The following is a 14,502-nucleotide window of genomic DNA, read 5'->3' on the forward strand; positions in this document are numbered from 1 at the left end:
CTAAATCCTGAGTCTCCCACAGTCTCTAAGAAAGCCATCTCAAGGTCAATCCTTTGTTCTCAATGAAATTATTCAAGCCATTTTCTCCAGACTATCTCACGGGAAACCTCCCTTCCCCTGGATTCATTTAGTCCAATTATGCCAATTAAAATAATTGAATAAAAGCCTTTTTAAGCAAATAAAAACTTCAAAATATTTTATCCAGGATTAGCAAACAAACACAAATGACTAATTGGGGTGCTTCAGTAAAAGGACTAAGCCAGAAAGCCTGTGCTATGGAGCTTAGCACAACCCATAGTGTCCATGGAATCACAAAGCTGAAGCGTAAGCCTTGTCCTGGGTGATGTTCTTAGGGAGGATGGAGGGAGGCAGCAGACTCCCTAGGAGAAGCCTTTGCTTCAGTGACAGCAGCACTGTGGTCACACAGATAGTCCACCACTTTTGAAAGCTACAAACACAGAGAGCTGCGAGACTAGCAAAAGCAAACAGAAACAGGAAAAGTGAAAATTTGGGTTATCTTTTTAGAGTTATGGAAAGGCTCAAAGTGTACCTGCATTACAAACGTTCTTTGTGATACACTGTATTTTATTGAGAAGGGGAATGAGAAGAGGCTAATAACGGGGAGAAACAAAGCAAAATAATGATGAAAAGCCCTGGTTTTATAGCAATGCGCCTCAGAGTGAATGCATTCTTAATAAATTTGCCAAATGCTCTCGGTTATTTTTATGAAACCAGAGAATGTTTGTCATATTTTCCTAATTTCACAAAAGGTTAAATAGTGCAGACTACAAATCCCAGAGCAGCTAATCATAGGAAGATTCCAGAACGTGTAGGAAGAAATGTCTGATCTAATGCTCTGTGAATGTCACTTTCAGAAAATAACTGAAAATGATCTAATAAGAAGCATTTTGTTGCCATCTTTTCTGCACTCAGCACCACTATCAAAATAATGGCAAATGTAATGACCAAGAAATCGAGGCTGGCAAAATGCTACCTAGACCCCAAAATGTCATAAGCCATAAAATCTCACTGTTATTGTCCCAGAATAACAAAATGTCATAAGTTACAGGATCTTATGTGTGTTTTTTTCTCTTAGAAAGCTCTAGAAAGTGTGCCACATTTAGAGCAGAAGACTGGAATTCATTATTTTTATGGCCCAGGCTGTAACACATTCAGCACAGTAGAACTTCGGGAAATATCCTATAGCCGAAACAGATTGTTCAGGAAAGCATGCATACTCATCAGATTCCTGAGCCAAAAACTGCTCGTGTGCAGGTGTGATGACCATATCAAAACTGTTCTGTGAAATTCAAGATGAAAATGAGACATTGGGCAGGCAAAAGAAGCCAAGGATTTCCAAGGAAAAGGCCATCATGTGATCTTCCCTCTGCCAGTGACCTCCTAGTTGATTGTTCTTCACTTAAAACTTAGCTCTTTTCAAGACCCACCATGAATGGGGAAAAGAAATTTAAGATGTAAGCAGTGTCTACAGAGATACTGCTAAAAGCAGCATGCAGGAGCATTCTGAGGGCTGGAGAGATGGCTCAGTGGTTAAGAAAGCTGGCTGCTCCAGAGGCTCTGAGTTCAATTCCCAGCAACCACATGGTGGCTCACAACCATCTCTGGTGAAAACCAATGCCCTCTTCTAACATAAAGTCTTGCATGCATACAAAGCATCCATATACACAAAATAAATAAGTCTTAAAAAAAAAAAGATGGATTCGGAGAGCAATGTGCAGGTATTTACAAAGATAGAACCAGTAAGGTATTTATTCCTATCCCAAAGAAGATCAAAATGCAGATTTCACCAGGTTTCATCCCAATTAGAAGTTTTGTTTGGATATATTTACTCAGGAAATACCAGAAACTTCTTTCACACACCTTCCCTGACCTTTCAGATTATAAGTGCATTCCAGAGTCATTTGGCTCTGATTTGATACTAGATGTTTCACCAACCTAGTCAGTTGAATCCAAGCTTAAAGTGCACCTCTGCACACAACTGTACGTTGTGAACAATGAACTGGAAATGAACACTTCAATCAGCAGAACCTAAATCCCAGGCAAATGAAAGGGTAACCTTTTCTTGCCTAAGTAAACAGTTGAGGGTTGCAACTGTAAGGGGCAAGATTACAGATAGAACAGATCAGTGAACTTGGAACAGGTGGATTGAGTGACCCAGAGTAGAAGGCACAGTGCAAGGCTTGAGCTGGAGGGCAGGAAAGGAAGAAGGGTGAGGGCCTGTGAGGGTGAGACAGGGCTTCTCAGCAAGCACAGGACGTCTCCTTGAATCAGAGGACACAGTGACTGACTATTTTTCCACAGACAAAAGAGAATCCTGTAGAATAAGACTAATTTGAGTGGCAGGTATATTAGGAGGGGAAAAATGCCTCTTTTGTATCCATGGCTCAGGGCTTGAACAGGAGTGTCTTTCTGGGCCCAACTCATTGGCGCTCAATGGGGAGTAAATAATTAAAAGCTCCAAGCTAGAGTAGCCCCATAGTCATCGAACACAGATTCTGCTTCCTTGATCACACCAAAAGCTGGAGGACTAAGCCTGAGATATCGATGATGGGAGACATTTTGTTCTAGTCCACTAGCTAACAACTGCCAGGGTGGTGTCAATCAAAAGCCTGTGCTCCAGAGCTGTTACCCATGTTTCATTTTCCCCATTGTAAAATCAGACAAATAACTTCTTAACTGCTTTGAACATGGTGTGAGACAGACATACAGAAAGACAGTCACGTGTCACTTAGGAAAAGGATACATTCTGAGAAGTGAATTTTCAGGCATTTCATCATGCTGTGAACCTCAAAGAACTCTCCCCCAATCCTAGGTGGTAGACGTCAATCACTGGACATGGATATGACCTCTCAATACAATCAAGAGATAGGGTAAATACAAGGTGCCTGAGGCTGTTTCCAGGATATGTGGTCTTACAGTAATCCATTTTTATAAGTAGAAGTAAATCTACAAAGCAAACATACATACACACACACACACACACATACACACACACACACACACACACATACACACACACACACACACACACACACACACATTATAGTGCAGCAAATACATAAACCAGCAATAGTCAAAAGCATTATGTACAGCAATCATTGATACAGCTGATGGCAGAGGTTTGTTGACAGCACCACAGTCACACAAGTCATGTGTCATGAGGCAATGTTAAGGTAGGTGTGATGTCATCAAGCTATTGGGAATTTTCATGACAATTTTGTAACCTCACCATTTTGGGATCCTTGGTGAATTAAACATTAAGGTATGGTTCATGACTACATTAACTAGATCATCATTTTATGTTACTTAACACTAATATCCTATAATAAGCACCTCAGAATCCTATGCTTATTCTATGTTTCAAATGCTCACACAATTTACAGTAGTCAGAAATTGGCTGGGAAAGGCACTATGTCCTCTAGGAATATGTAAAAAAAAAAAAAAATTTGCTGATCTATTAGAAACCGCTGAATGAGCAAGTAGCACTACCATCTGCATAATCCACTACAGTTTCATGAAAGAAATAAAGTTCCTAATTGGTGAGCATTAAAGTAACTTCTCAGTGGAGGAGTTCAAAACACAGACTGAAGGACAGTGGACTATCAGAAGGCAATTGCCTGGGTGACAGAGAGCACAAGTCTTATTAAGGGAGACTTCATAGGTGCATTCATCCATACAGAAGGGGCCAGCTTACAGCCACTGCCAAGAATCTACCTCTTCAATCAGAAACTAACAAGAAGGAGCTGACAGAGAAAATGCGTATTGAAGATAGTGCCAATTATTAGTATCGCTTGCTAAGGGCTGTTTGACTTTACTTGGTGGATCTCCTGCAGGATGGTCAGTTGGCTTTGTTTATTAAGATGGGAGGTAGGTCAAGGGTCCTGGGTCTGAACAATGAAGTGGAGAGTTTCTACTCTGGTTTTGGAGCAGTTACAAGTTAAGGAACAGAAATAAAAAAAGAGAGACTACAGCATTACAAAAACAACCCAGAGAATACATTGTCATGGACCAGCAGTGTCAGTGGCTATTAGCTTTGCCTACTGTGAATCCTAGGAAGTTACGACTCCTGTAGACTCTGATTGATGGTATACCAAGAAGCTCCACCCCCTTTTATCCTACTCATTTTGCAGAACCAGAAATCTAGCCAGCACTTCACATACTACAAAGAGGTGTACAAAGAGTAAAATGTGCTTTAAGCGCCTTCCAATCCGATGCATTCCCACTTTAAAAGTCCTTTGAGTTGTCTGTCAAGGCTATTAGCTCTGATCTGACCACAGCTTTCATCAAGAGAAGAGATGAGTCTCCCCTGGCCACTGCTTCACCTGCTCTCCATCACTCTCAGGCAGCGTGTAGGGAGGCCTGAGAGTTCTTGCAGTTCCAGGTACTCCTTCATTCTCCCGAGACCACCCAGGCACTCCTCACAGGAAACTTTCTGCATGCTCCCAAAGGAGCTATCCACTTCAACAACTCCCAAGTTCCACAAACACTCTGTGTCCAGTTTTGCTTTATTTATTCCTGACCACAAATCCATAGGCCAGGAAATACACAGCCATTTATAGGAAAAAGAGAAAAACTTAGGGATACAGAGTAACAGAGGGTATTATTTTTTGCTTATCTCCTTGCATAGAACACTCTCTCAAAGACACATTTTTAAATATACAATACTAATACAAATTTTAATGTTGGAAAATAACTTCCATGAACTCATCTGGTGGTATGACTTCTTATCCTGGGTTGAGAGAACAGCCTTGGAGCCACAGCTGATAGACTAGGATCCCTTAGTGGATCCTTTTTCTCTGGAAACCCCCAAGATTGCTTACCTCTGGAATGTACTGCTTTGGAATCCCACGGAGGCTACAGTAGTATTGGAGATGTTCCCAGCCAGTCAGGAGCTCATCCAGGGCATCCTGCTGTGGACAGTAGCCAAAGAGGATGCCCACTTTGCTAGCAGAAGTCAGATCCACCATATCTCTGCACACACAAGTAGAACAGGCTGACAAAAGGCTTTATGAATATATATCAAGCCATCCCTTAGATCTGACTTATGGAGATATATTGTTTGTTTGTTTGTTTGTTTGTTTATTGGTTGTTGTTTTTTTTTTTTGAGACAGTGTTTCTCTGTGTAGCTTTGCCCCTTTCCTGGAACTCACTCTATAGCCCAGGCTGGCCTCGAACTCATAGATATCTGCCTGCTTCTGCCCCCTGAGTGCTGGGATATATTGTTTATAATCTAAGAAATAAAACTTACCTGATGATCAGAGGACAGAGCCAGTCACAGAGTTAGCCATAGAGGTTCAGGCAGTTGTAGATTAATTTCTAAACAGTCTTATTAAATAAGAAACACAGAGCCAAATACAGGGGTGCAAGCCATAGAGATCAGAGCAATAGTGATAGCCACCAAACTAACCTTAGCTCACCACACCGCCATTGCTTCCCATGAGAACCTCTTCCTGTCTAACCTGAGCCTTTATTGCCTTGCTGTTCTGCCTTCTCATTGGCTCTTAACTCAGTCACCTCACTTCCTTGTCACTGCCTATTTATACAGACCTCCAGGTCTCTGTGGTTGATACTGGGATTAAAGGCGTGTGTCACCACACTTGGCTGTGTCCTTGAACACACAGAGACTCTGCCTGCTATGTGACTGTATTAAGGGCATGTGCCACCACTGTCTGACTTCTGTTTACGGCTGGCTATGGCCTCTGATCTCCAGGCAAACTTTACTTATTAACATAAAAATAAAATATCACATTTCAGCACAAATAAAATATCACCACAGGCAGGGGTATCACACCCCTTTAATCCTAGCACCTGGGAGGCAGAGATCTGTCTGGACCTTTGTGAGTTCAAGGCCACCCTAGACTAGATAAAAAAAGAAACAGAGCCAGGCAGGGATGACACACACCTTTAACCCTAGTATTTGGGAAGCACACACACCATTAATCCCAGCACTAAGAAGGTTGAAATAGGAAGTGAAATGGCTGGGTGGAGAAAGGCATACAAGGCAGGAAGAGACAGGAATTCAGGCCCTTTGTAGCTGAGGACTCAGGAGCATTCAGTCTGAGGATCCATGGAGACAGGATTGTCTGAGGAACTGGCGAGGTGAGAAGTGGCTGTGGCTTGTCTCCTCTGATCTTTCAGCATTTACCCCAATATCTGGCTCTGGGTTTTTATTATGAGACCGTTTAGGATTCTAGCAACACTGACTCATCAGTCTCAATTGCTCTACTGTGTTTCTTATAGCTAACAATTTTGCACAATTATTTTCATCTAATGACAAATGAAGGGTACCAGAAAATGCCACACCAAAATGTGTATCTTGGCACATGGACTATTCAGCTAAAAGTAACAGCTTACTTAAACCAGCAAACTCTGAGAAAGCTATTTTATCTTTCCCCAGCTCCCTGATAAAGAGTTCACAAACTTCCCCTGTGTAAAGGACACGCCAACTTGCAAAGACATCTCTGCACTTGCTTCTTACAGTGACTGCTCTGATCACCTAGAAATACAAGGAGAAGAGGTGAATTTACCAGACACTTCCTCTCTTCTCCAGAACTCACCTTCCTACCCAAAGCTCCAAACCCCTTTCCATTTGATAATACCTGTGATAAGCCTTTCTCCTCTAATCCATCATTTGAGCCTTCCTCTCTCCTGCCCTTCTGTGGTGGTTTAAGAGAAAATGGCCCCCAAAGGGAGTGGCACTATTAGGAGATGTGGCTTTGTTGGAGTAGATATGGCCTTGTTAGAGGAAATGTGTTACTGTGGGTTGGGCTTTGAGGTCTCTTCTGCTCAAGCTTTGCTCAGTGTGACCCTCAGATCATTTCCTATTGCCTGCAAGATGTAGGACTCTCAGCTACTTCACCAGCACGTCTGTGTGCATGCCACCATGCTCCCCACCATGATGATAATGGACTGAACCTCTGAAACTGTAAACCAGCCACCCCAATTGTATGAGTTCCTTATAAGAGTGGTCATGGTGTCTCTTCACAGAAATAGAAACCCTAACTAAGAAACCTTCCTTTCGTCTTTTCTTTTCCATTAGTTTCTTTTTCTATAGTTACATATATATGTATATATATAATACATAATTGTTCTTTGTAAAACTCTTGTTTGTATATATGCAATTAAATATACCTTTGTTGGTTTAATTACCTGGGCCCTAGTGAAGAACCTAAGATGGTAGAGTACAAAACTTTCTTTCCTCCCAGTAGCAACCCATGAGTCCAGCATACTAATGGGTTTATGTGTGTATATGAGTGTAGGTGTGTATATGTGTGTGTGTAGGTGTATGTGTATATGTATGTGTCTATCAATGAGCTTCATATTTAGCACATATGTTCTTAATAAATGGCTATCACAGTAATATTTCCACAAAGAAACTATTGTAAATAATGTATCAACCCTTAAAATTTCAATTGAAGATTTTATAATTCAATTTAATTATAACAAGTGTACATAAACTTTCACTGAATATATGAAAAATAGAAAGAGTTAACAGGCCCAATTGCAAAGGTCATCACAAGCTTTCATATGTCACTATCCTCCCTTTCACCATGCTCCCATTGGGATAGGTGTGCACCACCATGACAGACTTGCTATAACTGAATGCTGTGCATATTGCTCTGTATAAATAAAATGCTGATTGGCCAGTAGCCAGGCAGGAAGTATAGGCAGGACAAGCAGAAAAGAGAATTCTGGGAACAGGAAGGCTGAGTCAGGAGACACTGCCATCTGCTGCCATGAGTACCAACATGTAAGCTCCTGGTAAGCCACGAGCCATGTAGCAAGGTATAGACTTATAGAAATGGGTTAATTAAGATGTAAGAAGTAGATAGCTAGAAGCCTGAGCCATTAGGCCAAACAGTTTAAATAATATAAGAGTCTGTGTGTTTATTTTATAAGTGAGCTGCAGGACTGCCAGGGCTTGGCAGGAGCTGGAGAGAAGCTCTCCAGCTACAAGTGATCTAACAGCTAAGTCCAGCATGTAGGGAAGGTTTGTACTGTGTGCTCTAGTTTTATTTCACAGTGTTCCCTGTCAGGTACCCACCACTGACAGGACCAGCAAGACTAATCTCACTCACTTCCAGTCTAACAAACCCCTTCTAGTCTTGTACCAAGCTTCAGGTGCATTGGTGTTTTTGTGTTTGGTGACTTCACCTCTGTCAGTATGTCACAGAGTTGAAGGAACACATAGAGCATGCCATGGATGCTTTCACTTAACAACATGCCCTTACGCTTATTTCATGCTTGTTAGAATCCTGCTCTCACTCCTTGGGGTCTTGCATCTTATGTCATCAGTGGGCACTGGTGACTACATAAGCACGGCATGGTCACACAATCTGCGCCTTAAAACAGCTGGACATGGACCCCCACCCTCTCTCTCTGTTCTCTCTCTCTCTCTCTGCTCTCCTCTCTCTCTCTGTTCCCTCTCTGCTCCCTGCTCTCTGCTCTGCTCCTGCCATCTTTCTTTCTCTCCAGGCCTGGCTCTTCCCCCTCCTATCCCTTCCTTCCTTCCTTCTAATAAAGCTCTTTGTAACTCTGGTAGTTGTGGCCATGGCCCGTGACTTTTCCGCCAGTAACCAGTGCTGCCACCAGCGCCGTTTACATATCAGTGCTCTCCAGGATGCATGTGAAACCCCTGAATTTAGACATTGGAAGCTAGTCTTCTAAGCAATAGTATTAAAAGGTAGTACCTTTGAAAAGAGGATTAGGTCATAAACACTGGGATCTCAAAAAGCATATGATTGTGATATTTAATAAGAATCAACTTGACTGAATTAAGAATAATAAAAAAGAGGTCATGAATTTGAAATAAGTAATGAGGAGTATTTGGGAGGGTTGAGATGGGGAGAAATACTGAAATTATATTCTAATTTCAAAAACAAAAAAGGAAAAATGATAATAATAAATAAATTAGATCTATAGACATCTGGAAAGTGTTACTTCTGAGTGTGTCTGTGAGAGTGTTTCCAGAAAAGCCCTGGCTCAGGGAAGCACACTTAAAGCAGCAGGGTACCATCCCACCTGCTTGAGGGCCAGATGAAACAGAAAGACAGAAGAAACAAATTCACCTTTCTCTCTCCCCCTCCCTCTCCTCTCCTTCCTCCTCATCCCCTCCCTCTTTTTCTTCCTTGTTTCTTCCCTCTTCTTCTCTCCTTGTCTCTTCCCCTCTCCTCTTCCCTCCCATCCTTTCATTCCCAGAGCTGGTATACCCTTTCCCTTCTCCTTCTGGCATGAGAGCACTGTGAGAACATTCTGGACTTTAGAGGGCAGAGGTAGAACCAGCTGATCACTGGGTTTTCAGATGAGAACTACAACACCAATTTCCTTGGCTCTGGGTTTGAGGACTTGAACTGAATCACTCTACTGGCACTCCTGAGTCTCCACTTTATGAATGACAAATAGCTTGTTGTAGGACTTCTCAGGCTCCACAATCACATCAGCAAATTCTCCCAATAGAATACATCTCCTCTCCCTCTTCTTTTCCCTCTTCCCTCCTTCCTCTTCCTTCCCTACCATACCTTAAACTATTCTGACTGGTTCTTTATCTTTACAAAGGCCACCTGGGGGAACTCACAGTCCAGCTCTTCCTTCTACCATGGAAAAACAGCAATAAATCCTCATCTCTAAAGCAGGCAGTCTTCACTCAACCCATGTCTGGTAGGATCTTCTTCCTCTAGTGTGCAATAATACTGTGATTGTTACACAATCATTCTCATGACATGTGTGTCCTTTACTCATTCTTGTATAGGAAATGAGACTGTCAAGGAGGATGTCCTCTTGAATTTGTAGTCTGATAAACAATGAATACATTTTACATCATGACTCACCACAGGGTATTTGTTTGTCTCATGCAAAAATGCAAAGGTTGAATGAAAATATAAGTTTCAAGAATCCTTGTATATTTAGTTACTAACTTGGATAAACCTAATAGGGAGATAACTCAATAGAATTATATATATATATATATATATATATATATATATATATATATATATATATATATAATTTCTCTCTGTGTATATACGTATGTATATTTATACTCATGTTTCTGTATGTGTGTGTTATCTGTAGTTGCAAGCATGTTAGTTTAAATTCATTACCAGAGTTGAGGTCAATCTGGGATTTGGTTTTTTTGAAAGTCTAAAATGTTTTATAACTAAAAGGAAATCAAATACTTAATTAAAACTATTCAGAAAGTCTTGGCCCATGAAACATTGACACCTGGATCAAATGCAGGACACCTCCAGGTAAAGTGTAGCAATGGTAGCAATGGCAGGCATGGGTCCGAAGAGAAGGACACTTCACTGTGATAAGAAACATGCTCACATCTTCCTGAAGCTCAGGTCCTTGTGACAGATGACAATGAGATGCAGAAAATGGTTCCAAGAGGCTAAGGAGCTAAGCAGAACTGATATTGTTCTTTAGAGATAAAAAGATGTGGGTCTACAGAGTCAGATAAGGCCAGATAAGCCCGTACACAGGAGAAAATGAAGGGACTCTGTAACTGAGGCTCTCCTACCTTGGGACAGTGATGGGAGGGACATAAGAAGAAAAGGACAGCCTAGTGTCCCAATCCCACCAAATGCAAAACTTCTCTGTGATGTGGGATTACTAGATACTGATGGAGATAGCAGTGATAAAGGCATCAGCCACAATGAAACCTTGCCCTTGAAACTTACGCAAGGAATGAGAGCTTGTTATTGTGGATAAAGAAGAGTCAAATGGAAAATCTAGGGAGTTCAAACTTGTTTACTTGATCTCAACATTTGAGAAATGTAATGCTTTAAAAGCTCTGTGCAACCTCAAATATTTTACTATCACTACAGAAAATATTAGGAAGAACTGTTTTTCCTTTTACCTAAAAGGTTCAGTAAAAAAAAAAAAATATATGAACTGTCTTGATCTGAAACAAAAAAGAAATGAGACAAAGTAAACCTAGATCATGAGGAATAGCAGAAAAGATTAAAGGAATAGATAAAATAGAAAAGACAAAACAATAACAAAAACCTTCAAAGTCACAAGTTAATTCTTTGGGGAAATAAAAACTCCAAACTTAGCTACACTGGCCAAGAAAAACAAAAATAAAACAAACAACCACAACAATAACAAACAAAGATTCACATGATAAAATTGCAACAAACATTTCCATTAAGATATAGAAGCAGAGAGGTTTATGGTAAAGCAGTACTCAAATTCTTGTGGGGACAAATCCATAGTGGATGAACAGGTACCTAAGAATAAACAAACAACTGAATTGTTTGAATGGAGTAAAACAAACTTTTTTCAACAGGTGCACAAGGAATTAGGTTGAACAAGAACTCTTTAAAGTGCTCACAATTTAACCCCTGGACCAACAAGATAGTTTCAGTAGTGAGTTCTAATGAATGTTTGAAGACAAACATCAATCCTTCAGTCTGTTTCAAACAAAGAAAAGACAAATACAACTCTGAGTAAATTTCCTAAGAATCCTAAAAGCCTGGTAATGGAGCCAAGGACATGAGAAGGAAAGAAAACTCTGCAACTTATTAGAACTGTAGACATATGAATTCTTGCAAAATACACACTCTCATCAACTAACAATGGGGTTATGCCCCAGTAAACTCAATGTGAACTGAAAATATCATAAATCAAAAATGCTTTTACTGCCAGCTGTGTTGACACATTTCTATAACTCTAGCACTTCAGAGGTAAAGGCAAGACAATCATGAGCTCAAGTCCAGCCTGGGCTATTTATCAAGTTCCAGCCTATTGTAAGAAGATTCTGCTCCAGGGATAGGAGAGGGGAACGCATTACTACTTTTCAATTGCTCAATGAATAAACAGTGTAGCTCCAACTGGTCTACCTTAAACACTTTTAGGACTCAAATTAGCCTACAGTTGAGCACTGTGGAAGCATTATTACTGCATTTTATTAGCCTTGGAAGAGATGAAAATTCAAAGTATAGTTTCTAATGAATGCATATTTCTTTTGGACCATCATAGAGTTGAAAAACTATGTTTGGAATCTAGTAAGTCAAGAACCATGTGTATAAGGAAATCAACCCCAGTAATACTCAAGGAGAATTAGATATAAGAAAGTAAGATAAACCCAAGGAAGACAAAGTTAGTTCAATATGCTAAAAATTAATCATTATATACTGAATTAAAAGAGGACAAATATCTTATACCATTTAAATAGACAAAACACCACATTTGACAAAATCTGAATTAGAAATGAAACAGGTTTATTATATGATACTATCTATAGGAACTTCTTCATTCATATGGTCCATGTATATAGATAGACAAAACTATAGAGGCAAAAATAGATTCATGATAGTTGATGGCTAGGGAAGGGAGTAGCAAAGGAGAAAGACTAATGTATGCAGAGTCTGTTTAGAAGGTGATAAAAAATATTCTGGGGTTAAATACTAAAAATCATCATGCATCCATGGTTCTACCATGGCTGGGGTCTTTGCTCAAGTCCAGCTGCATTGCCACCAAAGGTCACATAGAGGCCCAAGGTTAGGGCCGAAACCATTCCCACCTGAGTGGCCAGTCCCTCTACCCAGAGCCAGGATGTTGACCTGCCCCAAGCTGCTGCTGAAGGCCATGTCTGGGTCCATGGTCCAGCTGCAGCTGGCATCTGTGTGAATGTCTGTGGCCTGTGTCATCTCAGGAGGCCATAAGAACCATGTGAGATGCAAACAGAGGGCCATGCTGAGCTGGCCACACCCTTTGCTAGCCCTGGAAAAGCTGGCCTTACCTCTTGCTGGACACTACAGCAAGAGAGCTGGACCATGCACGTTGGAGAGATGGCTCCCACCCCTCACCAAGGCCAAGGTGAACCGGCCCTGAGGGCATACATGTAGGGGAGCTGACTCTATCCCTTCACCTGAGGTGGGTGGCCCCAGGAGCCCTGGACTGAGCAGTCAGCTTCTATCCAGGCCCACAGCCTGTCCTTCGGTTGACCCACCTTAGCATCTACCCCATCTCGGACTTGCTGGATAGTGAAGGGAACCGATCCTGTGGAATGACACCCACAAGATCTCCAAGACTTGTGGCATCCACAAGATATCCCAGGGGACTTCCAGTGAGGATTCAGTGATGATGGTGTACCAGAAATCAGAGTCCTTGAACCAGGCCAGTAACTCACTGTAATAAACATTTGCCAGTAAAACTAATGAAACAAAGAAGTATACTATGTGGCAGACTGAAGCCTCCTTTGCTGCCAGGACAAACAAAGAGGTGTTGGAGAAGCAGGAAAGAAGGAGAAGCAAAGAGATTTTTCTGTTGATTTTGTCTTGTTTTGGTTTTGCTTTGGTTTTGGTTTGGCTGTTCGCTTGCTTGATTACTTTGATTTGTTTCCTTATGTAGGGGGGTGGGGCGTGCCATGGATAAGGGGAGGATTTGGGGGGACTTGGAGGTGAACAGAATTGGGGTGCATGATGTGAAACTCCCAAAGAGTCAATAAAGAAGTTTTTTAAAAAAATCATCATGCAATTTTATGAATATAACCATTTCAATGTTACACTTAAGATTATAAATTCTGAAGTATGTGGATTTAATCTAAATTAACCAAAACAGGGGGGTACCAAGGGGGTGGGTACTGGGAGAAGGAGAGAGAGGGGGAACTGTGGTTGGTATGTAAAATTCAAAAAAACCTTTTTTAAATTAATAAAAAGATCAGTACACAATGTTCTATAGAAGTATTTGTATCCCTTCATACCTGCATTACATAGATGACTCTTCATGCTTGTACCAATGATGTTCATTCCAATACTTATCAATAGTATGAAGGGAAAAAATCATCATAGCATGCAACAATGTTGGTGCTAATCACTTCACCAGTGTGGGATTATGGAAAAGAAGCTTCTCATAAAAGACTTATTGAGTAGCCAGACAATGACTGGTCCAATTTGAGGCCAACACCACAAAAGAGAGCCCATGACTAAAAGTGCCTGGAGGGTCAGGAACCAGATCAGATGCTGGATAACCCAGACACCCAGGATAGAATCAAACATGACTAGCAAAAAAATAATAATAATAATAATAATCAATGAAATGATTTCTAATGATATTCTGTTATACTCATAGATCAGTACCTATCCTAATTATCATTAAAGAGGCTTTATTCAGCAACTGATGGGATCAGATGCAAGGACCCACAGCCAAACATTAGGTGCAACTCAAGGAGTCCCACAGAAGAGGGGAAGGAAGGACTGTAGGAACCAGAGGAATCGAGGACACCATGAAAACATAGCCACAGAATCAACTAAGCAGGGCTCATAGGGAATCACAGAGACTGAAGCAGCAATCACAGAGTCAGTCATATTTATGCTATTAGAAAATGTCCCCATCCATTTCATAGTTTCCACACGTTTGCACTTGGTTATCTCAGCCTAATAGAGAAGGTCATAACATTCTGTATGCTTTATGCTTCAGCACCACTTGGAAAGACAAGACATTTTTCAGTGTTGGATCTGACATAAAAATGAACTT

At 40.9% G+C, this 14,502-nt stretch overlaps 1 protein-coding gene across 1 annotated transcript in view; it reads right to left on the minus strand.

Moving 5' to 3' along the window:
• Abca13 (ATP binding cassette subfamily A member 13) overlaps window positions 1–14,502 on the minus strand; it is a 422,866-nt gene that overhangs the window by 53,279 nt on the left and 355,085 nt on the right. Inside the window, exon 56 of the mRNA XM_059275000.1 lies at window positions 4,842–4,992. Coding sequence (XP_059130983.1) covers window positions 4,842–4,992 — 151 coding nt within the window. The remainder of the gene's footprint in view (window positions 1–4,841; window positions 4,993–14,502) is intronic.

This window comes from Peromyscus eremicus, chromosome 10, assembly GCF_949786415.1.
Source record: "Peromyscus eremicus chromosome 10, PerEre_H2_v1, whole genome shotgun sequence".
Classification (NCBI taxonomy): domain Eukaryota; kingdom Metazoa; phylum Chordata; class Mammalia; order Rodentia; family Cricetidae; genus Peromyscus; species Peromyscus eremicus.